General features: G+C 52.5%; 1 protein-coding gene across 1 annotated transcript; it reads left to right on the forward strand.

The window, feature by feature from the left end:
* Positions 1-289: 289 nt before the first annotated feature.
* On the forward strand, positions 290-6,856 carry PITX1 (paired like homeodomain 1). Its single transcript, XM_006042782.4, has 3 exons — positions 290-771; positions 3,110-3,342; positions 5,300-6,856. Exons 1-3 carry the CDS (start codon positions 603-605, stop codon positions 5,840-5,842), a joined length of 945 nt encoding a protein of 314 aa, XP_006042844.1. The 5' UTR covers positions 290-602; the 3' UTR covers positions 5,843-6,856.
* The last annotated feature ends 17,719 nt before the right edge of the window (positions 6,857-24,575 follow it).

Below are 24,575 nucleotides of genomic sequence, written 5' to 3' on the forward strand. Positions count from 1 at the left end.
GAGGGTGAGGCGCGGCGAGGCCGCGGGAGGGGGGAGGCGGCGGGAAGGTGGCTGCGGAGGGGGAGGGCGCGGGCGAGGCAGGCCGAGAGGGAGGGAGGGCGGCAGAGAGGGCGCGGCGGCGCGGGCGGCTCGGGGCTGGATTCCGCCCGCGCTCCCTCGCTCGCTCGCTCTCTCCCTCCCTCCCAGCCCCCTCCCACCCAGGCCCACCCCACCCACCACCCCTGGCGCAGGGACTGCTGGAACCTGGCGGTGCGCGCTGTCGCTTTAAGACAGACTCTGCCGGCGCCGTCCGGAGCCTTAGAAACCGGCCCCGGATCGGGAGCCGGAGCCGGGGCCGGGCGGGCGGCTGAGGCCCGAGCGGCGGGAGCGCAGCGCGGAGCGCGAAGCCGGGCCCCCGGGTCGCGAGAAACCGCTGCCGCTGCCGCCCGCCTGGCCCCGCAGCCCCGGGCGGCCCATGGGGCGAGCGCGGCGTCGTTGCGGGCGCGGGCAGCCCTGGGGGGCAGCCGCTTAGGGGCTGCGCTCTTGTCCTCGCAGGTCGCCGCCGGGGCGGCCGGGCGCGCTCAGCCCCGGCCCCCGGAGCGCCCGCCTCGGTCCCCGCCTTCATGGACGCCTTCAAGGGGGGCATGAGCCTGGAGCGGCTGCCAGAGGGACTCCGGCCGCCACCGCCGCAGCCGCACGACATGGGGCCCGCCTTCCACCTAGCCCGCACGGCCGACCCCCGCGAGCCTCTCGAAAACTCCGCCAGCGAGTCGTCCGACACGGAGCTACCAGGTAAGAGCGGCTCCCCGCGAGGCGCGCGCGGAACCACCCGGGCGAGCAGGGCCGCGCCCCGCAGTCGGGCTCGCTCTACGCTCCAGGAGCGTCAGGACCTTGCCTTTTCCCATTCTCCATCTGACGATGAACGTGGACATGGACGATCTTTATGAAACGGAAATTTTAGTGCTTTCCCAAGGCGCTTCCACGCGGTCCCGTCGCTCCAACTGACCGGCCGATGCACGAACCTACAACCGGAAGGTCGAAATGACAGCCTCTCTCGATCAGGAGCAAATAGAGCGGGGAGAAAAGTTAGGTTTGCGCAACTGGTTGTCCAGGGGCCGCTGGAACCGAAGGAGAGGAGCAGATCAGAGAGGAATGGGCGGGTGGGCGAGAGAAAGTGCCCAGAGAAACAGAGTACAGACACCCCGACAGACTGGGCGACTGACTTGAGAGGGGCAAAGCGGAGAGAAGGTATGGCGGGCGAAGTCAGAAAAGCAAACTGGGGGGGGGGGGGGGCGGGCAAAAAAACAACAACCTTAAGTAAAAGGAAAAGAGAGGACAGCGAGGGCAGGCGGGCCAAGAGGCGCCGCCGGGCTCGGATATAGGACCCCCCAAAAGAAGGATCCCCGCTGCACGTGCGCCGCGGGAGCCGGGAGCCGGGAGCCGCGAGCCGCCAGGCCGCCTATCCAGAGCTCCAACTCGGCTCAGGCACGTCTCCTTCCGCGCTGCGTTTTTGTCCGAGCTCAAGCTTTTTTCCCCCCAGCAACCGCTGGGCCGGCGGGTGGGCGGCGCGGGCAGCAACAAGGCTAACCCCCCGCCCTGTTCGGGCTCCCGGGTCTCCGAACGGCTCCGGCGCTCTCGGTCCTAATTCGGCGGCGCCGCCAAGCTCCCCACTCCCCGGGCCTTGGGCGCCTCTTCTGCGTTCACTTCTTAATCCACCGCTGAGTGTTTCTCTACGCGTTTGTAATCTCTATTTGTTTCTGTTTTGCATCCCTAAGTGACTTTCTCTGAGAGGTTCTGTATGGTTGGTTAAAAAACAATCAACGCCGGACGGTACTTTTGTTTTCAAAAGTTTTAACCGTGGCCTTTGGTTGGTTTTTATTTTTAAAAGCCCGGAGAAATATATAATTACAGATTGCTCTTTTAAAAAAAAAAAGTATGAGAATAGACTTAAATTTTTAACTGTATATTTCGATGTAGAAAGAACTGCTATTCTAGGTACATTTTCAAATTAAAATTTCTACATTTTACAAGAGATTTTACTTGTTATTTACAATAATATAAGAGATTTTTAAAAGTCAATCCAAAATGGCGCGTTTCTCCGGGGTTTTCTCAAAATCCACTTACAGTGGTGTTACTTGCGGAATTTGTTACCTAACTACAGTGTTGTATTTCCCTGGGATTTAAAAATTACCTGGGGAAGGGCATTATCCAGAAGGGGTTTAAAAAAAAAATCTATCTACAACACTACGTTGATGTTTTAAAAACCCCGAATAAATAAATGCCTGTGCCTGCCTGGAGCTTATAAACGTACAGCACTGTGTTTAGTTAGTGTTTGCATGGAGGTTTCTGACTTCTTAATTTGCGTTTGCTGTGTTTCTATCTGCCTATTTTTAAGAGTTTGTGACCCTTTCTGTGTTTTTACCCATAGAGCTGTTAGCTTTTCTGGGATTCAGTATTTTGGTTTTAAATCCTTTTTCTTTATGTTTCAATGTTTCTATGACTGTGTTTTGTGTAGCTTGAGAGAGGGAGCGAGACTAGAGCTCCCAGGTCACCTAGACAGAGCCTGTGGGTCTGGGCTGCCCTGCAGCCGCCAGAGGGATTTTCTGGGCCTTGGGACTTGAGGCCTGGAGCTAAGGCCGAGAAACTGGCTGTGCTGTGCCTGCCCGGCTCAGTGGGGCTCCGGCTCCGGCCCGGGGAGAAGAACGTGCAGGCCACCGCCTGGCTCTGGCTCCACGGATCCCCTAGCTTCAAGCTAGAAAAGTCTGATCCTAGTTCACAAAAGCAGAGATCTCCTCCGATTTAGAACCCCCAAGAGCCGTAAAAACTGTACATTTTCGGGTGGCATCAACGTAGGGCTCCAGCGTGTGCTGAGCGGTGAGAGCAGGCCCTGCCCAGCTGGGAACCTTGGTCCGTGGCTCCAACTCCTGGGCTTTGCTCCCAGACGAGCCTGACCAGAAGGTGACTACTGACCGACCAGGCACAGACGGGCTCTTTCCAGCAGGGACAATTCCAGGGCCCCTGGCGGGAGGGCGGACCGCCAGCGCTGACTGCGGGCGCTTCGGTGGAGCCGGGACGGGGTGCAACAGGGCAAAAGCCCGAGGTGACCGGCGCCCCACCCTGCCTGCTTCAGAAAAGGAGCGTGGCGGGGAACCCAAGGGGCCCGAGGACAGCGGTGCCGGCGGCGCGGGCTGCGGCGGTGCCGAGGACCCCGCCAAGAAGAAGAAGCAGCGGCGGCAACGCACGCACTTCACAAGCCAGCAACTGCAAGAGCTGGAGGCCACGTTCCAGAGGAACCGCTACCCGGACATGAGCATGCGGGAGGAGATCGCCGTGTGGACCAACCTCACCGAGCCACGCGTGAGGGTGAGCACGGGGTGTGCGCCTAAGGGGACCCGCGCAGAAGGCTGCCAGCCGGCCCAGCGCAGACCTTGAAAGCTTAGACGCGCGCCTAGACTAACACTCTTTCCAACACTCAGACCTTCTTCCTCCCTCCACCGAGGAGATTCCACCTTAGGCCCAGTCTACCCAGCTGCTGCTGAGCCGTTTGGTGCTAGCGCCCATCGGCTTTTGTCTCCTCGGATCTTTCTGACCCACGTCCTACCTGACCCTCTGGCTTCACCGCAGCCCCCATCCAAAGGCCTGTGGCCCCAAGGGACGTTCCCCTGCCCAGTAGAGCCCAGAGCCCGCCCGGACTTAACCACCCTAATCTGTGCAGAGGATTACCCGCCGCTGGGGACGTGGGGCCGCTAGTGCCTTCCTGCAAAAACGAAACGGAAAGGCAGATCCTGCCTGGCAGTCTTAGAGAGGCCTGGGAAGAGCCTAGACTTGGGGGTCTCAAAACTTCCTGGGGCAGTGGTTCCATCCGCAGTTGGCTAGTTCACAATCTCAGGATATTCTCCACCTGAGTCTTTGTCAGTCATCAGCCAACCTGTAGCTGAACCCTTTCCATAATGACCTTTCCTGTAGGACTGGGGTCAGGTGGGAGGTGGGGGACAAATCTGGTGGACGAGTGAGCTTCAGGAGGAATCCCTTTGGAGATCTAAGGTCTCCAACCCAAGATGAGACTGCACACTCGCTCTTCTCACCCCTCGCTTCCCAGTGAATACATGGCTTTTCTGCCAGAGCAGCAAGAGAGTAATTTCTTCTCTGGGTACTACAAACATTTAATCAGATATTGGGAGCAGGTCCCAAACTAAACCAAAGTCCCACCGGGGCCACAGACTCCCTGCTATAACCTCAGCTCTCACCCTGCCCCAGTCAGGCTGGCCAGCCCAGTGGGGTAGGGAGAGAAGACGGCACTCAGTAATCCAGAACTCACTAATCCTGCCCCCCGGTTTACAGTGGTACGGGTGGGGTGGGGGGAGGAATCAGGCAATGTTAGTGCTTGGGATGGAGAAGGCTGACATGCACCGATCTGGCAAGAAAGGTCGGGGGAACAGCCCAGGGCAAGGACTGGGATTTGGGAATAAAAGAGGTTCTTAACTGAATTTTGTGGGGAAAAGTAGAGGGGGAAAGCAGAGAGAAACTAGTAAGAAGTGAAAGGAAATTAAATATTTGCAGAAAAACATATTTGGCATATATTTAGGTGGCAGGAAATAAATATTTAAGGGAGAAGCAAAAGGATCAAGTATTTGAGAAAAATAAAGAATCGACTATTTAAGAGAAAATAGTGAGGGTCAAGATATTTGGAAAGAAGGAAAAAACTAAATATTTGGAGAAGAATCAAAAGGATCAAAAATGGGGGATAACACAGAAAAATGGCCTGAGGGAGAAAAAAGTGGTTCAGATAGCGGGGTGGACCAAATGAAAATAAACACCTGGGACAGAAATGAGAATATCAAATATTACCAATAAAGATGGAAACAGACTATCTGAGGAATGAAAAATAGACTGAGGAGTCGCAAGATGCTATGTTTGAGGTTAGAAAACTACCTTTGGTGTTGGAGAAGAAAATGGACGGAGTATTTAGGAGATAGATGGGGAACCGTTTGCGGGAAAAGGCACAAGATAACCTGGTTGAGAGAGGAAGAAAGAAAACAAATATTTGTTATTAAAAAAAAACAAAACGAGGATCCGCCTTAGGAGAAGAAACCGTATTTAATTAGGGGAAGAGGATAAAGATCAGAAAAAAGAAAAGACTAATAATATTTTCTGGGGACAGGAAAGGAACCATTGTGGGGAGAAGGCAGGGGCGCAAATATGGAAGAAAAGAACGGTATTGGGGAGAAGGAAGCGGGCTGAGGCCTCGGGGTGGGGCGGGGGCGGTGGGGGCACCTTCCCGCCCGGCAGCCCTGACCCTTCTCCGGTCCCCCTCGCCTAGGTCTGGTTCAAGAACCGGCGAGCCAAGTGGCGGAAGCGCGAGCGTAACCAGCAGCTGGACCTGTGCAAGGGCGGCTACGTGCCGCAGTTCAGCGGCTTGGTGCAGCCCTACGACGACGTGTACGCCGCGGGGTACTCCTACAACAACTGGGCCGCCAAGAGCCTGGCGCCAGCGCCTCTCTCCACCAAGAGCTTCACCTTCTTCAACTCCATGAGCCCGCTGTCGTCGCAGTCCATGTTCTCGGCCCCCAGCTCCATCTCCTCCATGACCATGCCTTCGAGCATGGGCCCGGGCGCCGTGCCCGGCATGCCCAACTCGGGCCTCAACAACATCAACAACCTCACCGGCTCCTCGCTTAACTCGGCCATGTCGCCGGGCGCCTGCCCGTATGGCACACCCGCCTCGCCCTACAGCGTCTACCGGGACACGTGCAACTCGAGCCTGGCCAGCCTGCGGCTCAAGTCTAAGCAGCACTCGTCTTTCGGCTACGGCGGCCTGCAGGGCCCGGCCTCGGGCCTCAACGCGTGCCAGTACAACAGCTGACCGCCCGGCCGGGCCACGCGGGCCGGCGGCCGGAATGGCGCCGGGGTCGGGGCCGGGGCCGGCGCGGAGGACCTGGCTCCTGAGCCGCCCCCTGCTCCCCACCTCCCCACCTCCGGCTTGATTTTGTGTTTGCTTTCCTGGACCTCACTCTACCCTCCAAAACGAGACAAAACAAAAAAGACGTCGGAGAAAAGTGCCGCGAAAAAAAACGGATGAGTTGCAATTTCCCTCGGGATGGCGCGGGTGGTGCACGTTCGCTCGCTTGGGGCCCAGGTGGGCCACTCCGCGGAGGGGACGCGGCGGGGGAGGCGAGTGCCCAGGCCGGCGGCCCGGAGGAGACGCCCCCCCGTAGCCCGCGTTCCCGCCGCGCTGGACCCAGACTGAGCGGCCGCGCCTGTGAACTGGAGCGCGGAGCCCAGGCAAACCTGGGCCCCGGCCAGGTGGGAACCAAGACGCCCCCTCCTAGCTGGGCCCGGCTGAGCATACCTTATAGCTCGATCCGGACCCAAGTTGGAGCGGGCGTTGAGCCGGGGATGATGGTACCCAGCCCAGGGTCGGGAACTCGCCGCGGAGCCGTACTAATGGCCCCGGCGCGCCTCGAGGAGCCCTCGCCTGCCCCGTGCCCCGGAGTCCTATTTTAAGGCCAAGGAACGGCAGCTGGCGGTGCGGTCGAGGCGGGAGCATGCTGAGTGCTTGTCTCCGAGCATCCCAGCCCCCAAGCTTCGCCGCAGACCCAGGCCCTCCGCTCGGCTCCCCCCGGGGCTAGGAGAGGGCCCCCCCCTTTCCCAGCGAAAAGCCCCCTCCTCACCGCCCGCCGTGCAAGAGTCGAGCCGGGAGAGCTCGGGGCGCGGCCAGGGCCCCAGCCGCGCCCACTTTGCACACCCGCTCTCCGGCCCGCGCCCCTGTTTACAGCGTCCCTGTGTATGTCGGACTGACTGTATAGAATTATAAATCTGTCTATATCGACTTGTCCATGTACGTCTATTAAAAACCATAGTACGAGCGTGCTAACCACTGCCGAGCCCTGACTGCTTCATTCGGCGAGAAGGAAGGTGGGTAGAAAGGGAAATAGGCCCCCGTGGGCTCTGCTCGTAGGAGGAAAGAGCCGAGGCCGACCCCGCCAGAGGACCCTACCCCCACTTCCCCGCCACCATTCCTGGCCTGTTCAGCCCAGCTCCCTTGAGGGCGCGGTTGGGCGCTACCAACTCCCTCTCCAAGCGCGCGCGCGCCCCCGAAGCAATCGACTGAGCCGCTCAGCCTCCGGTGCTGCGCGGGCTGCCCCAGCCTGGACCGCCAGATTCTGCAGGTTCTGCTCAGGCTGGGCCTGAATGGCCCTCCAGCCTCTCAGGGTGGTGCGCAGCCTTTGTCTGCCGGGAACCTTGGGGTGGGAGCCGCTAAGAGTTTCTTTAGGCCTGGGGTTGCCTTTTCTCTCATAGGCCCGATGCCGCACCGTGAGCCCTGCTCTTGCTGTTCAGGAGGACCGAGGGTGCTGGATCCGCCAGAGTCTAGCCAGGGCCTCCCTCTGCCTTTCCACATCGAAATCCCACCCAGGGGCATATGGCTGTTCCGGTGAAAGTGTCCACCACGCAGAACTCATTTCTCACTTTCCTTCCATACCAACGTATCTGTGGCTCCCAGCGCCACCACCCTCCCCCACTTTGGAAACTACTGAACAAGACCAGCCTGTAAACTGCCTGTAAAATTCTGCTTCCCTTAAGTAAGTCATTTCTAACGGCAAAACAAAATGTTTGCAGCTGCAGCGGGTGAGGAAGGAGGGGTTAGTATTCTGCTTTAGAGTCACCTTGTGATGGGCAATGCCCTGGGGCTGGGCCCAGGCAGGCCCTAGCTGGGGATGCGGTATGGCCATGGGCTTAGTCATGGGTTAATAGCTGGAGAGCCCTGTGCACACATTCCCAGACCGGGTGAGTACTGACTCTGAGGTCAGGAGTGTTGGCCCTACTATACAGATGATGGAACTAGGGCTCCATCACACTATGCAGTGGGCCAAGGTCACACGGATTCCAAAGTCAAGCATCTTTCCATGGTCTTCTCACCTTCAGAGGAGGAGTAAGGAGGGGTCCTTCCTGCGGGATGGTTCAGCCTGATGCTGTAGGACTTGGAGTGCCGGGATCTGAGAAGGACAGGGCCAGATACACAGGCTGGGGGAGGGAGGTGGGGGAAGGGAAGGTTGGGGCAGGGGGGCTGGAGCCAGACCACCCCTCCCCCAACGGCTCCAGTCCAGAGCTCCGACCCCTCACTCTCTGGAAACATAAACACAATCACATCTGGACTCAGAGTGCCTCCCTGACTCACACATCTGCCAAGGCCAGGGGGCCCTGGTCTCAGCTGAGGGCAGGAGGCAGGGGAGACCTAGAAGGAGGTGGGACTAGAGGGAAGTGGGAGGCAGAGAGGCCTCTCTGAATGTCGGGCTCAGCCTCAGGTGAGAGGAGGGCCGAAGAGGGGTTCTGGTGGAGACTTAATGTGGCTGTGGGGCCACAGGGCAAAGAGCTGCAGCCGGGAGGAGAGGCAAAAGCTGAATGACCCCACTGTCCCATCAGGGACCATGACCGAGGTGAGTGCAGGACCCAGCCTTGGGTCCCACCCAGCTATTCTGACCTAGGGAACTCTGTGGCTGCAGAGAGTAGCCAGCTCTCCCCAGCTACACCAGCTGCAGGGTCATCTCTGGAGGGGGTGCTAAGGAATATGCGGGGCTTTAAGAGCCAAGTCCTCTGAGAAATGACAGAAAGTGCTAGTCCTGCTCTGTCTGAAGAGGACTGGGGAGGTTCATTCAACATTTACTGCACTCCTGCCCCTGGTGCTGGGGATGGAGAAGTAGAAAACAGACACAGTCCCTGCTCTCATGGACAAGTAAACAAACACGTATAATTACAAACTGGGCTGAGTGCTTTTGAAGAAAAAGAACAGGGTGTTGTGAGTAAGAAGAGAAGAAAACAAAAAAAGTCCTGCCTCAAACAGGATAGCCAGGCAAGGCTTTTCAATGGAGGTGGCGCCATCTCTGTCTTTAGTGGCAAGTGTTATCATTTACTGAGCCCTTCAGGGACTAGAGCCCCCTGCACTTCTCATAGATGAGCACCCTTACCTGCACAGCAGCCCTGCAAGAAGCATCCTCATTGTCCCCTTTCCCTGATGAGGCCCCAGAGGCTTAAAGAACTCATACAGTAGGAGTGATGGAGTGGATTCAAACCCTGTCACTCCCCACTCTGTGCAAGGCTACCACATGCCAATTACCATGGACAACTTCAGGGGTGGGGGGCGCTGTCTGATCTTAAAGAGATCATAATTTCTGCTGGCAACATAGGACTTGTTCAATTGTTAAGTGTCCAGCTCTTTGTGACCCCATGGATTGCAGCATGCCAGGCTCCCCTATCCTTCACTGTCTCCCAGAATTTGTTCCAATTAATGTCCACTGAGTAAGTGTTGCTATATCTAACCATCTCATCGTCTGCCAGCCCCTTCTTCTTTTGCCTTCAATCTTTCCCAGCATCAGGATCTTTTCCAATGAGTCAGCTTCTCGCATCAGGTGGCCAAAGTAACATAGGACTGGCCCTCAGAAAACACAGGCAGTCTTGTTCTTACCTGATCCTGACAAAGTGAGCCCTAAAGGGCTGCTACAGGCTTAGAGAGGCCACAAATGAGGGTTGGGGGACAAGAGGCGTGTGCCCAGCACTGCCTTGAAGGCACAGTGGGCACCAATGGAAAGTGGGGTGAGCCCCCGTGTGCACCCCTCGTAATGCCTAGTCATTGCAGGAAGGGAACGGAATCGCTCCCCTGGCTTCATGGCCACAGTCAGGCTGCAGGCCTCCGTCTGGGCCCCTGAGTCACCTGGGACGGGAGGGGATCACAGCTGGAAAGGCTGCCTTGCCAGGGGGCACTGCCTGAGGAGTCCCTGGGGTGGCTCTGGGTGGCCCTCTCTCCACATGCCTCAGCCTGCTGCTGCTCCCTGGTATGATAGTAACAGGGCCTCAGTCACCAAGAGGGTAAATGAGAATGAGAATGAGGGTGGTTTTCTGCCCAGGGACCTCCCCTTCTCCTGGGGTGCTTACTTGGCTCTGGCATCCATGGGAACTTTTGCTGTGGTCTTTGAAAGCAAGAGTTTGAGTTCCGCCTCTACCTCTGAGTTGCCTTGGGCAAGAGAGTTAAGGTCTCTGAGGCTGTTTCCTCTTTAGTGAAAGGGAATAACAACAATCACTTCACACAGTTGCCTAAAGGAGTAAATGACATCACGCACATCAAGTGTTAGCTGTGGTGCTGGCATACAGTAAGTGCTCAATAATTTGTTGCTTTTGATGGAATTGTGATTGTAGATGCTATTGTTATTATTAACGTGAGCTGTCCTGCCTCTTTTCCTGAGGGCCCTGTCCCCTACTTTCCATGTTAATGAAGCTTCTGTAAGTTTCTCAACAGGTTATTTCTGAAAATGTCATTTAGGACCCACCTTGGTTTTCCCTCAGGCTTTGCTGAATGCCATGAACGTGAGTCATGATTGACAGTCCTCTGATTCCCCCACCTGCCCCACTCCATCCCACTCCCAGGAGCCCAGCCTGTTGTCCTGTGGTCCAGTCCTCCCACCACACTCCATGGGCAGACCCTGGGAGACCCAGAGGAACCAAGCCCACTTCCTGCTGTCCATTGGGTGTGTGGAGGAGAACATGGGCTGGGCCAGTCAGCACTCTGAGAGATGAGCCTCGGGAACAGAGGGCACGTACCCAGAGTTCTCCCCGAAGGGCTTCCTGCAACGTGGGGTGAAGACGCCCAAACACTTCTTGTTGTGTTACTTCATTTTACTGACAGCCAACATTAGGCCCTGACTGAGCGCTGCGTCCCCATGCCAGCACTGTATAAGAATTAGGCAGTATATAAGCATTCACTCCTCACAGCGGGGAAGGGCTTGCTAGTCTCTCACTGGGAGAAACCGAAACTCAGAGAGAACTGAAAGCTCATCCAAGATGGCCCAGCTCATGGAGGAAAGGGCCAGGACCTGCACTCCAGCCCTCTGCCCAGGGTCCAGGTGCCACCCCCACTGCACTGTACACCCTCCAACTGGAAGCGCATTTGTACTGCGCTGGGGGTGGCGGGTGGGCTGCGGAGGAGAGAAACAATTATAATTCAGGTCCAGAGGACTCAGCTGTCCTCTGGGAGAGAGGAAAAGATCCCAGGTCTTGCCTTCACCAAGCTCACTCGGCTGTGTGGGAGAGAAGCGGGGGACCAGGTGACAGCCGGGACTGAGGAAGCCCTGGGGTGGGCAGGCAGGACACAAGAGAAGCTGCCTGGCGAAGGCAGGGCCCTGGGATATCAACCATTAAATCCAAACTCCCATTCGGTGTTATGAGTTTCTCATTTCCTATATGGGTGCTGCCAGTCTGCCTCCCTCTGGGAGCTCTCCCAGGCTTCCTCCCACAGCCCGTGCTGACCTGCCTCCTTGCCCCTCTCCCCACAGGAGCCCCAGTCTTCACACTCCTGTGCTGTCTCTTCACCGGGCCTGGCCCTTGCCTCCTAGTTGACGCTGTAGCCCAGAGCTGGTGTCCACTGACAGAGAGGCTGCAGGGCCCCCAGGAGGCACAGCCCCAGAGCCCAGCCATGGGCTGGGGAGCCTGCGGGCCTGTAAATCAGGATGCTGGAGGGGAGCAGGTCTAGGGGCAGGAGGCTGCCTGTGAAGCAAGGTGGAGGCTGAGGGCAGATGAAAGCTGTGCTGGGTGACTGGTCACATGGCCCCATGCCTCCCTCTGCACCGTCCCCTGCTGTGGGCTGTACATGTTTTATTTATCTTGTGAGCCTCATTTTTAGATGAGGAAGCTGAGGCTCGGGGTGTCCAAAGGCACTACAGCTTGAGAGCCTTGGATCCCAGCCTGTCCTCCTGCAGACAGAGTCCACAGCTTAACCTCTGTGAGTACGGCCTCCTGGAAGCAGGGCACTAGCAGCAGGGTCTCTTCAGCCCCTGAGACCCGGGATGTATTGGCAAACAGGTGTGGACAGTGACATGTGGAGAAATGTCTGCACACAGTTCGTGCTGAAGAAGGATTTGCTAAAGAAAAGAAGCAGAGGGCTGTCTTCCTTTATGCCTTCCTCCACTTGACATGTCCTGGCCTCCTGCCTCTCCCCAGTCCTTTCTCTCCTCTCTTGCTTCTTTCCTTATTCCTCTCACCATTCAACTCCCCACCATTCAGCACAAGCACTGCTTTTAAAAGTGTATCTGAACAACAACAGTTCAAACATGGGCAAAGCACTTGAACAGACATTTCTCCAAATAAGACATACAAATGGCCAATAAGCACATGAAAAGATGCTCAACATCACTAGTCATTGCTGCTGCTGCTGCTGCTAAGTTCCTTCAGTCGTGTCCAACTCTATGCAACCACATGGACTGCAGCCTACCAGGCTCCTCCGTCCATGGGATTTTCCAGGCAAGAGTACTGGAGTGGGGTGCCATTGCCTTCTCCATCACTTGTCATTCAGTTCAGTTCAGTTCAGTCCCTCAGTCATGTCCGACTCTTTGTGACCCCATGAATCGCAGCACACCAGACCTCCCTGTCCATCACCATCTCCCGGAGTTCACTCAAACTCATGTCCATTGAGTCAGTGATGCCATCCAGCCATCTCATCCTCTGTTGTCTCCTTCTCCTCCTGCCCCAATCCCTCCTAGCATCAGGGTCTTTTCCAGTAAGTCAACTCTTCGCATGAGGTGGTCAAAGTATTGGAGTTTCAGCCTCAGCATCTTTTCTTCCAATGAACACCCAGGACTGATCTCCTTTAGGATGGACTCGTTGGATCTTCTTGCATTCCAAGGAACTCACAATAGTCTTCTCCAGCACCACAGTTCAAAAGCATCGATTCTTCGGCGCTCAACTTTCTTCACAGTCCAACTCTCACATCCATACGTGACCACAGGAAACACCATAGCCTTGACTAGATGGACCTTTGTTGGCAATGTAATATCTTTGCTTTTGAATATGCTATCTAGGTTGGTCATAACTTTCCTTCCAAGGAGTAAGCGTCTTTTAATTTCATGGCTGCAATCACCATCTGCAGTGATTTTGGAGCCCAGAAAAATAAAGTCTGACACTGTTTCCCCATCTATTTCCCATGAAGTGATGGGACCAGATGCCATGATCTTCGTTTTCTGAATGTTGAGCTTTAAGCCAATTTTCTCACTCTCCACTTTCACTTTCATCAAGAGGCTTTTTAGTTCCTCTTCACTTTCTGCCATAAGGGTGGTGTCATCTGCATATCTGAGGTTATTGATATTTCTCCCGGCAATCTTGATTCCAGCTTGTGCTTCCTCCAGCCCAGCGTTTCTCATGATGTACTCTGCATATAAGTTAAATAAACAGGGTGACAATATACAGCCTTGACGTACTCCTTTTCCTATTTGGAACCAGTCTGTTGTTCCATGTCCAGTTCTAACTGTTGCTTCCTGACCTGCATATAGGTTTCTCAAGAGGCAGGTCAGATGGTCTGGTATTCCCATGTCTTTCAGAATTTTCCACAGTTTATTGTGATCCACACAGTCAAAGGCTTTGGCATAGTCAATAAAGCAGAAATAGATGGTTTTCTGGAACTCTCTTGCTTTTTCCATGATCCAGCGAATGTTGGCAATTTGATCTCTGGTTCCTCTGCCTTTTCTAAAACCAGCTTGAACATCAGGAAGTTCACGGTTCACGTATTGCTGAAGCCTGCCTTGGAGAATTTTGAGCATCGCTTTACTAGCGTGTGAGATGAGTGCAATTGTGTGGTAGTTTGAGCATTCTTTGGCATTGCCTTTCTTTGGGATTGGAATGAAAACTGTCCTTTTCCAGTCCTGTGGCCACTGCTGAGTTTTCCAAATTTGCTGGTATATTGAGTGCAGCACTTTCACAGCATCATCTTTCAGGATTTGAAATAGCTCAACTGGAATTCCATCACCTCCACTAGCTTTGTTCATAGTGATGCTTTCTAAGGCCCACTTGACTTCACATTCCAGGATGTCTGGTTCTAGGTGAGTGATCACAGCATTGTGATTATCCGGGTCGTGAAGATCTTTTTTGTACAGTTCTTCTGAGTATTCTTGCCACCTTTTCTTAATATCCTCTGCTTCTGTTAGGTCCATACAATTTCTGTCCTTTATCGAGCCCATCTTTGCATGAAATGTTCCCTTGGTATCTCTAATTTTCTTGAAGAGATCTCTAGTCTTCCCCATTCTGTTGATTTCCTCTATTTCCTTGCATTGATCGCTGAGAAAGGCTTTCTTATCTCTCCTTGCCATTCTTTGGAACTCTGCATTCAAATGGGAATATCTTTCCTTTTCTCCTTTGCTTTTCTTTTTTTTTTTTTTAATTTTTTTTTTCCTTTTCTCCTTTGCTTTTCACTTCTCTTCTTTTCACAGCTATTTGTAAGGCCTCCCCAGAGAGCCATTTTGCTTTTTTGCATTTCTTTTCCATGGGGATGGTCTTGATCCCTGTCTCCTCTACAATGTCACGAACCTCCATCCATTGTTCATCAGGTACTGTATCAGATCTAGTCCCTGAAATCTATTTCTCACTTCCACTGTATAATCATAAGGGATTTGATTTAGGTCATGCCTGAATGGTCTAGTGGTTTTCCCTACTTTCTTCCATTTAAGTCTGAATTTGGCAATAAGGAGTTCATGATCTGAGCCACAGTCAGCTCCCGATCTTGTTTTTGCTGACTGTATAGAGCTTCTCCATCTTTGGCTGCAAAGAATATAATCAATCTGATTTCAGTGTTGACCATCTGGGGATGTCCATGTGTAGAGTTTTCTCTTGTGTTGTTGGAAGAGGATGTTTGCTATGACCAGTGCATTTTCTTGGCAAAACTCTATTAGTCTTTTGCCCTGCTTCATTCCGTATTCCAAGGCCAAATTTGCCTGTTACTCCAGGTGTTTCTTGACTTCCTACTTTTGCATTCCAGTCCCCTATAATGAAAAGGACATCTTTTTTGGGTGTTAGTTCTAAAAGGTCTTGTAGGTCTTCATAGAACCGTTCAACTTCAGCTTCTTCAGTGTTACTGTTTGGGGCATAGACTTGGATTACTGTGATATTGAATGGTTTGCCTTGGAAACGAACAGAGATTGTTCTGTCGTTTTTGAGATTACATCCAAGTACTGCATTTTGGACTCTTTTGTTGACCATGATGGCTACTCCATTTCTTCTAAGGGATTCCTGCCCGCAGTAGTAGATATAATGGTCATCTGAGTTAAATTCACCCATTCCAGTCCATTTTAGTTCACTGATTCCTAGAATGTCGACGTTCACTCTTGCCATATCCTGTTTGACCACTTCCAATTTGTCTTGATTCATGGACCTAACATTCCAGGTTCCTATGCAATATTGCTCTTTACAACATCGGACCTTGCTTCTATCACCAGTCACATCCCCAGCTGGGTACTGTTTTTGTTTTGGCTCCATCCCTTCATTAGGGAGATATAAATGGAAACCACTAGGAGATACCACTGGTGTATCATGATGGCTCTTACCAAAAAAGCAGAAAATAACAAGCATCAGTGAGGATGTGGGAAAACTGAAACCTTTGTGCATTGCTGGTAGAAATGTAAAATGGTGCTACTGTGGAAAACAGCACAATGATCTCTTAAAAAAAAACAAAACAAAACATAGAATTACTATATGACCCAGATATTTCACTTCTGGGTATATACAAAAGAGAAACAAAAGCAGGGACTCAAACAGATATTTATACACCCATGTTCATAGCAGCATTATTAACAATAGCCTAAAAATGGAGCAACCCATGTCCATCAACAGATGAATAAACAAAATGTAGGATACTACTCGGCTTTGAAACAGCAGGAAACTCTGACAGACGCTACAACATGAATGAACCTTGAAGACACTGTGCTAAGTAAAATAAGCCAATCACAAAACAACAGCCACTGTATGATTCCACCTCTATGAGCTACCCGGAGTCGGCAAACTCATCCAGACAGACAGGAAGATGGTGGTTGCCAGGGGCAGGGAGGAAAGGGGAGGGGGAGTTCGTGTTTAATGCGTAGAGAGCTTCATTTGGGGATGATGAAAAATTCTGAGGAGAGATGGTGGTGATGGTTACGGTAAGTACGATATGAATGTACTTAATGTCCCTGAATTCTGTTCTTTAAAAAAGGCTAAAATGGCAAATTTCACACTATGTGCATTTTCAACTTTTTTTTTTTTTAAGTATATCTGTGTTTATGCCTCTGCCTACCCAGAGAGGCATTCAGAGGGTGGTACCCAGGACTTCTGGAGGCTGAACCCACTACCAGAGCCAGTCTGCTGCTTGCTGGAAGAACTTTCCCTGCAACCCTCTTCAGCAGGTACCCTTTGAGGCCCCAGTTACAGCTGAGCCCCATGTGGGCCCACCCCATCCTCCATCCCTCTGTGCAGCAGAGCACTGAGACCTCATTAAAGTCCCTACTAAGTGTCTTGCTATACGGCCAAGAGAAAGTAAGTGGGGCTGATGACTTTGCTGTAAGTTTAGCATAAAATTAAATAATAGGTTTGCCACTGACTTTTCTTTTTAAACTGAGCTTCTCTGCCAAAACACTAAACAAGACAATCTACAGAACATTACATATGTACGGTACCATTTTTATTTTTATACACACACAGAGAAATTTCTGGATGTGCACAGTGTTAACAGCAGCTACCTTTGGGTGGTAGGAAACAGGATTTTTTTTTCATTTTTCTTTTCCAAGTTTTTTTGCACTGAGCATGTTTATTACTTTAGTCATGACAGGATGAATCAAATATTATTTTTTAAATGCAAGTAACTGCGATCTTCAGGGCAGTGAGTGGCCTTCTGCCTACAGGTCCCTGTCCTTACCCTAGAGGGGTCAGTCACCACCTCCCCCGGATGAAGTGTCAACACCCAGGATTCAGTCTCACACACGGAGGGGGAACAGGCCAGTAATGACAGGTGGTGTCAAGTAAATCTTTACAGATTTTGACAGAAATGAAAATTTTTGTTTTCAAATACTTTCTTCTTTAAACAGATGTCAAATTAGTCGGTGCCAAGAGGAGTGTTCAGAGAGAAGAATTTCTAATGAGCTTGTGTTGCGAAGCAGAGAGAACTCAGTTTAAAAAGGCTCTCATGAGCGGGGCGCCCACCCCTGTCCCCTTTGTCCCCTCACCCTCTCAGTCCTCCAACTCAGCAGCCTATTTACACTCTCACCTTGCCTGCACACATACACGTGCACACACACACACACACACACACACACACCGCGTGTGCCTGCCAGCCAGCATGATCATGGAATCTTTATTAAAGAGGTCCAAATTACCAAGGTTTTACTGCACTACTAAAAATAGTCATGCTTACTTAGCCTGTTTAATAAGCACACCATTTCTAATTTTTCTGCCTGAGTAAACTGAAACATCATTCCAGAAATACATTTTTACTGAAACAAGAAGGCTTGTTTTTTCCTTCTTCGTTCATACCCTCTTCTCCCTCTTTCCCCTCCTGCCTCGTCTCTCCGTCCCCTGTGTCCCCCTTAGCCCCCCACCCTTCTCTTTGTGAAATTTCAAAACACAAAGGGGAAAGGAACAGTAATTTGGACTTGGCTTTTACGCAAAATGGACCAATTTTTTTTAAGTGTTGGTAATTTGTCCCGAAAATGGATATAGGGAGTTGGGCTGGAAAGGCTTTGAAGAATGGGCTTTTATGAGTGGAAAATGAGGCCTGAGTGTGCGGGAATGTGAGCTCTGCCTCCCTGCGTGCCTGGGACGGTGCGGCACATGTGATGACCGCGGCTGAGAGCGCCATTACCCCCATTATCACATTATACGATTAGCATTCAGCAGAATCAGACAAAGCGTATTAACCCATTTAATTGAACCAAGGGCTTAACGTCCCAGTGACTTCACGGAAAGTGTTTGGCAAACCCTCCAAGACATTGCAGCCACAAAGCAGCCGGCCACTTTGCCGCTTGCCAGGCTGTGGCGGGGCCTGTGAGGGTTTCCCCAAACTGTTCCCTCCTGTGGCCTCTCTGGGAACTTTCCAGGACACACTGGGATGGATGCTGATCCCCACCCTTATTCTAGCCTTTTCACGCACACTCCTCACTCTTCCTTTGGGCAAATCTGATCTAATAAAGGATATATTTAGACAAAACACACACATAGAGGACAGTGTGGCAAAGGACCCCTCCTGCATCTCCCAAACTAGCACTCCTGTTGAGTCACAGAGGCTGGTCCCTGAGTACAGGCACACCACTCATGGCTCCCCTGAGCCTGGTGTCCACACCTCCAAAGCTGCTGCTTCTTCCCTGGTCTCTGGCTGAGGCCACCCCGGGAAGTCCCCTAGGCTCACAGAGACTGGCCCAACCCATCAAGGCAAAAATGCCCACTGAGCCCAAGGTTGGGGGAGGTGCCTGGGGGAGGCCCGGGACCCTCTGGATTCTAGCCCCTGGCCTGGGCTCCTTGTCCCTTCCTGGAGCCCAGCTTTCCTCTTCTGCCAGTGGGCACTGGACCTGCCTGCCTGCTTCCTGGAGTCTGCTGGCAGGGTTTGAAGGAACCATGGATGTGACCAGTACGTAAGGCTTTCGGTTGGGCTATTGCTTAAATTGTCCTTTATCATTTCACCAACTTCCTACCATTGGAGAATCTCTGAGTGGGAAAGCTCTTTCTTGGTCAACACACCTAGCCTCCTCCCCATTAGATTCTTACCCAGTGCTCCTGCCAGCTGGCCGCACAGGGAAATATCTCACTTGATTTTCACTGAGGACGATGGCCAGCAGGCCTCAGCAGGTATGCTGCACTGCCCCCACATCCTCCACCAGGACAGGACCTACCACTTGAGTGAGACTACATCACCTTCTCACCCTGAAGTCCATTTCCGTGGGGTCTGGGCAGCAAGGCACAGCGAGATCCCATCACAGGCCCAGCCCAGCCAACCTCCAGGGGGTGAGAGCCAGAGACTAGTAGGGTAAGAGTGTGGACTTTGGAGTTAGACAGAACCTGGGTTTGTCTATACCCAAGTACAACACTACCACTTACTGCCACATAACCTCTGTAAGCCTCAGTTTCCTCATCTGCTCAATGGGAATAAATGTGAAAAGCTATGTGTAGTGTCTGGCACTGTGCCTGTGACATGCCAGACTCAAAACACCTCCTGGGTCTCTGCTGCCTGCTTTCTCCCTCCACACTGGGACTCTGAAGCTGACTGATGTCAGCTGGTCTATCACAGGCATCCAGGCAACCTCCAGCGTAACTTCTCAGTTCACAGCCCTCCTCACCTGGTCCTAGAGGAATTAAGGTCTGATCGAAGGACAGGTATGAAAGTTTAAGGGTGAGAGGATGAAAAAGGAGCTATCAAGGCTAACCAGAGCAATCGGAAGGCTTCCTCTTAAAGGGGACCTGATGCTGAGTCATGATGGACAGGGCGATGGGAATGGGTGTGCAGGAGTGAAGGTGGGGAGAGTAAGCAGAGACAGAAGAGAGGAAATTTAAGTGCTAGGTACAGGGCAGCAGGCTGTTCTCAGAGAGGAAGCAGGGATCAGAACAGGCCAGGTCACTGGCCTGCTTCCAGACTGCCAAGCCCAGGTCCCTAGGATCCTGCTTAGTATAGGTCCCCAGTCTCCCCTGCCCTTGCTCACACTGCGGGTGGCAGCCACACCAGCTTCTTTCCGTGTGTCTGCAGTTCCTTCTGCCTGGAATGCCCTTCCATCTACCACAGGCATAGTTGTGCATGCACACACACGCACACTCACACACATGCATGCTATTTAACATTTTTTCCTTTTTTTTTTTTTTTTTGCTATACCATGCATCATGTAGGATCTTAGTTTCCCGACCAGGGATTGAACCTGGGCCCTTGGCAGTGAGAGCATGGAAGCCTAACTGCTGGACCACCGGGGAATTCCCAGAACATTTTTCAAGATGAAAACTGTATTGTTTTTTCTGATTACAAAGACATATTGATTCTTAAAATTCAAAAGGTTCAGAAAAGAGTGAGGACAAAGTCAAGACCACCATCCCAGCACTAAAATGACTGTTCTTCCAGACATCACTCAGCATACACACGTGTGCATGTACATGTGTTACCCACTCTCACTCACTGTTACATAAAAGACATATCACAGGTAGCCTTAGAAGCCACTTTTTCAATCATATAATATCAAGAACATCTATTCTTATCAACAAATCATTGTTTTAAGGGCCATATGTATGGACTCATACTAATTTGACCAGTCTCCTCACCAATGGGAGTTGATTTCTTTCGCTGTGTTTCCATCACATCTCGGTGCATTTGTCATTTGGCTCTTCAGGATAATTTTATAAGCAGAACTGCTGGCCCATGGGAACACACAAGTAAAATCTCATGCACATTGCCTTCTGAGAAAGCCACACCTCTTTGCACTGCCAAAAGTGGACAGGGTGCCACCTCCATGCCCTGGCCAAGGCTAGGTTTTGTCTATCATATTTGCCACTTGAAAGGGAATATCTCACTGCCAGTGTGTGTATGGTTTTATTTCTCCCTTTCCAAATGGTGCACGTATGCACAGTTCTGCACCTGGGTTTTTCCACCTGACACTTCTTTCACACCTTTTCCACTTGCTCATTTGTGAATCAGGTAAAAAGTCACTGACGCAGGTCAAGAACCTCCCAAAGCACCCCCTGAATGCCCACAGCTTCTCCCCTTGCTGATGAGGTGTCAGAAGGCACAGGAGCAGGCAGAGGGCCAGAAAGGACTGACCACAGCATCACCACCTAGGAGGCAGCCTCCTGGGCCCGGGGCCACTCTGCACAGCCCTGCCTGACAAGGCCGGCTCATCCTGCCTGCTGAGCTCATGCCTGCTCGGAGCGTCCCGTCAGCCCAGCCAAGCCTCCCAGGGCCTGCTTGACTGGAACCCAGGGAAGGGTGATTTCTAAGCCAAACCCCTCTTCTGCCCAGGCTATAATTTCCTGATTAGGCACCACAGTCACCACCCATCTGTACACACTGATTGCTTCCTGCCACCCTCTCCATCCCTGGAACTCCCAGGGCTGCTAAGTCAGGACCCACTGGGCCAGCAGACTTCAGAGCCTCCACAAGGCAACAAGAAGGGGCCAGGAAACTGGCTAAATGAGGCTGGTCTGAGGGACCACCCCTTCTCCTCCCAGAGGCAGGCCCTGCTCAGGAGGGAATCATGGTTTGATTTTTAGAGTTCAAAAAATCGCTTTGATAAGAAAGAACAAGGCTGCTGTGAGACCGCAGAGGGGGCCATGTATGGTCTGCGTTCAGATACTGACTCTGCCCTCCAATGATGATCTCACCAAGTAACAGTCTTTCTGAGTGTTGTCTGCCCACTTGTAAGATGAGGATAACATTTCCCTAGAGGATTGTTGCACAGTATCATAGCAGAGTGGTTAGAGCCAGAAATGCTTGGTTCTTCCCTCTTAGTTATACAGCCTTGGGTACATTGCCTCTGTGAACCTCAGTTTTGCCACCTGTTTAATGGGAATAATGAAAGTACCTAAGCGTTGTTATGAGATTCAAATCATGTATGTCAAAGTATTTGAAACAGAACTACTGATAAAACAGAAGGTGGTATTTTCCACAGTCAACAAAGAGAATAGGTCATACCTCTGGAGCCTCGGCTGGACCACTGCTTGGACTCTTCCTTCGCTGGTCCAGCAGCATGTTTTGAAGAGTCTTTTCACCTCACGCCCCAATCCTAGACATCAAGGCCCCAGTGGGGAAGGAGGAAGTCAAGGGGCAGTTGTGCTCTCAGGATCCTGAACTGGGGCAGTGGGGGGCCTCTGCTGTGAGAGGCCATTGTCCCATTACCAGATTACAAAAGTTGGGGGTCAACCTAAGAATTTTACAGCAGACTTTTCATCCCCTGTTGGCCTCTTCACACCTCCTTTTGAGACCTCAGTTTCACTTTGCAGAAAGCCAGTCACACTTAGTGCCATTACCCTCAGGAGTACTGCATCTAGAGGCCTCAAATCGCAGCTGGGAGCTCAGTGGTGGTTTTTAAAGCCCTCTCAACGTATCCCAATTTTAGCCTAGGAGGTCCCTATGACAAATGGCCATCTTATAACATAGATCCCACATAATCAGATCTCTTTATGGGGCTCCATTTTCAAAAGACAAGGTTCAGCAACCAGAAATCATCCCTCAATAAGTCCCATCATTAATGGCCTCTCTCCAGGAGTGTCAGTGGGGATCCAGTTCTCACCCAACAAGGATGCCTGCTGTCCCCACCTGTCCCCTTTCTATTCTCGCCTTCCAGCTGGGTCAGAGTCTCGGTTCAGAGCCTCTGACTCGTGGCCTCAGATTTTACTTCCTTCTTCCTCCCTGTCCCAGCTCCTATCCTGTAGGTCTAGTGAGCCTCTCCCATTATGCTGCTTCTCTGCCATGGAGGAGAAGCCAGGAGCCAACCAAGAAAGCACCAACGCTTCCCTTTCCTTCTGGCTCTCCAGCCCTGCCTCCCCCATATCCCCAGGGCTGCAATGCACCAAACCTCAGGTGAAATCAGAGCAAGAACTCGGGGAGGTGCAGCACATGGCCGACCACGCACAGAGGACATTCTTGGTGCAGAGTGTAGGGCAGAGTGAGGTGCACGCATGTTGGTAAATCTTACCCCGTTACACTGAGTGCCTTTCTCCCTCATTTCCCAACCCCTGTAACTAGAATCAACAATGATTACCTCTCCTTCCTGAGTAGCCTAGTTAGGAATTCAGAGCCATCTTCTCCTGACCTGGTGAGGGGCAGTTTGTTATAGGTGTCCTGTCTGACCCACCATTTGGGGAAAATTTCAAGGTGTGCAGTTTCCAGCATCTCAGTATTGAGTTTTAGGGACTGTCGGAATAAAGAGGAGCACTTACAGTCTCAGTCACTGCCTGGATTTCCATATTACAGAGACTGCTTCCTGCTGGTGGAATCAACAAGCAGTTAAAAAAAAAAAAACAATCCGGCCACCTTCCAAATACCTCTAGCCTTGGATTCCATATTCCTTCCTACAAGAGCTGGGGGAGGGCCTGGGAGTGACCAGAAGACTTGAGCCCAGGTCCTGGGTATTCCACTGCAGCCCCAAACTACCCAGCTGGCAGGATGGAGATAGGCAAGCCATCTGGGGACAGCTCTGCCGGATCCCCGGGTAGAGGGGCGGTGGGTAGGAGGAGGGTCCTGCTTTCCACAGCCAGGCCTGGGCAAGCAGAGCCACTTGTGCCCGAAGCAAATCAACTGAAAGCCTTGGCCAAGCCTGTTTGAGTTGGTGAGAGCCCAAGTGGGAATTCCAATCTGCCAGTGTTTGCTCTGCAGGCAAATAGAGCCAAACAGAATGCTGCTTGGGGACTTTACGCCAAATATCCACTGGCTTGAGCTGCCAGCAGTGCTGAGCCAGCCCTCTGCACATCACCCTCTCCCAGTTCCTGCTCTGTGAAGGCCTTCTGCTTGCGCCCTGCCAGGCAGAGTGCCCTTCTACACCACAGCCCTGCGGCCCATGCCTGGGCTTCCCTCCTGGGCCCCAGGCCCTGCAGGCCCAACGGGTCATCTGGCCACCCTGCACCAGCTCCACCTGGATGCCCATTCTCCCCGACTCCCAGGTTCCTGACCTCAGCTTCCTGCTCTCAGCTCCGTACTTTCCACCCCTGGTACTGTGTCATTGGCCCTGTCCCTCTCAGCCCCTGGCCAGGCCAGCCCACCGCAGCTGGCCACATAGCAGAGACAGAGCTGACAACCAGGAAGCTCAGACCATAGTTGATTGTGTCTTTTCTTTGTCTAAACACTCTCAGGTGCATTTTATTTGATCCTTATAGCGAGATGTGAGTTCAGTCCCTGGGTCAGGAAGACCCCCTGGAGGATGAAATTGCTACCCATTATTGAATTCTTCGGAGAAGGCAATGGCACCCCACTCCAGTACTTTTGCCTAGAAAATCCCATGGACGGAGGAGCCTGGTAGGCTGCAGTCCATGGGGTCGCTAGAGTCGGACACAACTGAGAGACTTCCCTTTCACTTTTCACTTTCATGCATTGGAGAAGGAAATGGCAACCCACTCCAGTGTTCTTGCCTGGAGAATCCCAGGGACAGGGAAGCCTGGTGGGCTGCCATCTATGGGTCACACAGAGTTGGACACGACTGAAGCAACTTAGCAGCAGCAGCAGCAGCATTGTATTCTTGCCCGGAAAACCCCATGGACAGAGGAGCCTTGTGGGCTACAGTCCATGGGGTCACGCAGAGTCAGACATGACTGAGCAACTAACACTATAGCTGGACAGTTTTATCAGCCCATTTCTCAGACGAAATAGCTAAGGTTTCAAAAGACCAGACACCTTGCCCAAGGCCACCTGATTAAGGAATCCATGCCTCCTGACTCTAGAACTGTGGTACGCACAAACTTGCCTCCCTGAGGAATTTTTAAAACCTTTTGTTCACCCACAGAGGCCTAGGCCAGTTCCCACATGTTTCCTAGTGAAAGCAGGGGAGGTATTTTCACATTCCCCCAAGCAACCCTGGCACATCCAGAGTGGACAGTTGGCAACATCTGCCTTGTCCCGGCCCTAAATCAGAGCCACTGCCTGAGGCCGGCACGCTGGGCTGTCTGGCCTGTACACACTAGAGCCCCCCTAGAAGCCCCCAACCTGGAGTCATCCCCTTCACTGCTAGGCACTGGAGGCATCCCTCGCTTACTTCAGGGCCCCCTCCAGGGCACAGAGTTCTCTCCAGTCCAGGAAGGGGCAAGGCCATGCTTCCTACCCTCGGAGGGCTCCCCAAGGCATGGTGACGGGTCTCATGCTC

Source organism: Bubalus bubalis, chromosome 9 (genome assembly GCF_019923935.1).
Source record: "Bubalus bubalis isolate 160015118507 breed Murrah chromosome 9, NDDB_SH_1, whole genome shotgun sequence".
In the NCBI taxonomy this organism is placed as follows: Eukaryota; Metazoa; Chordata; class Mammalia; order Artiodactyla; family Bovidae; genus Bubalus; species Bubalus bubalis.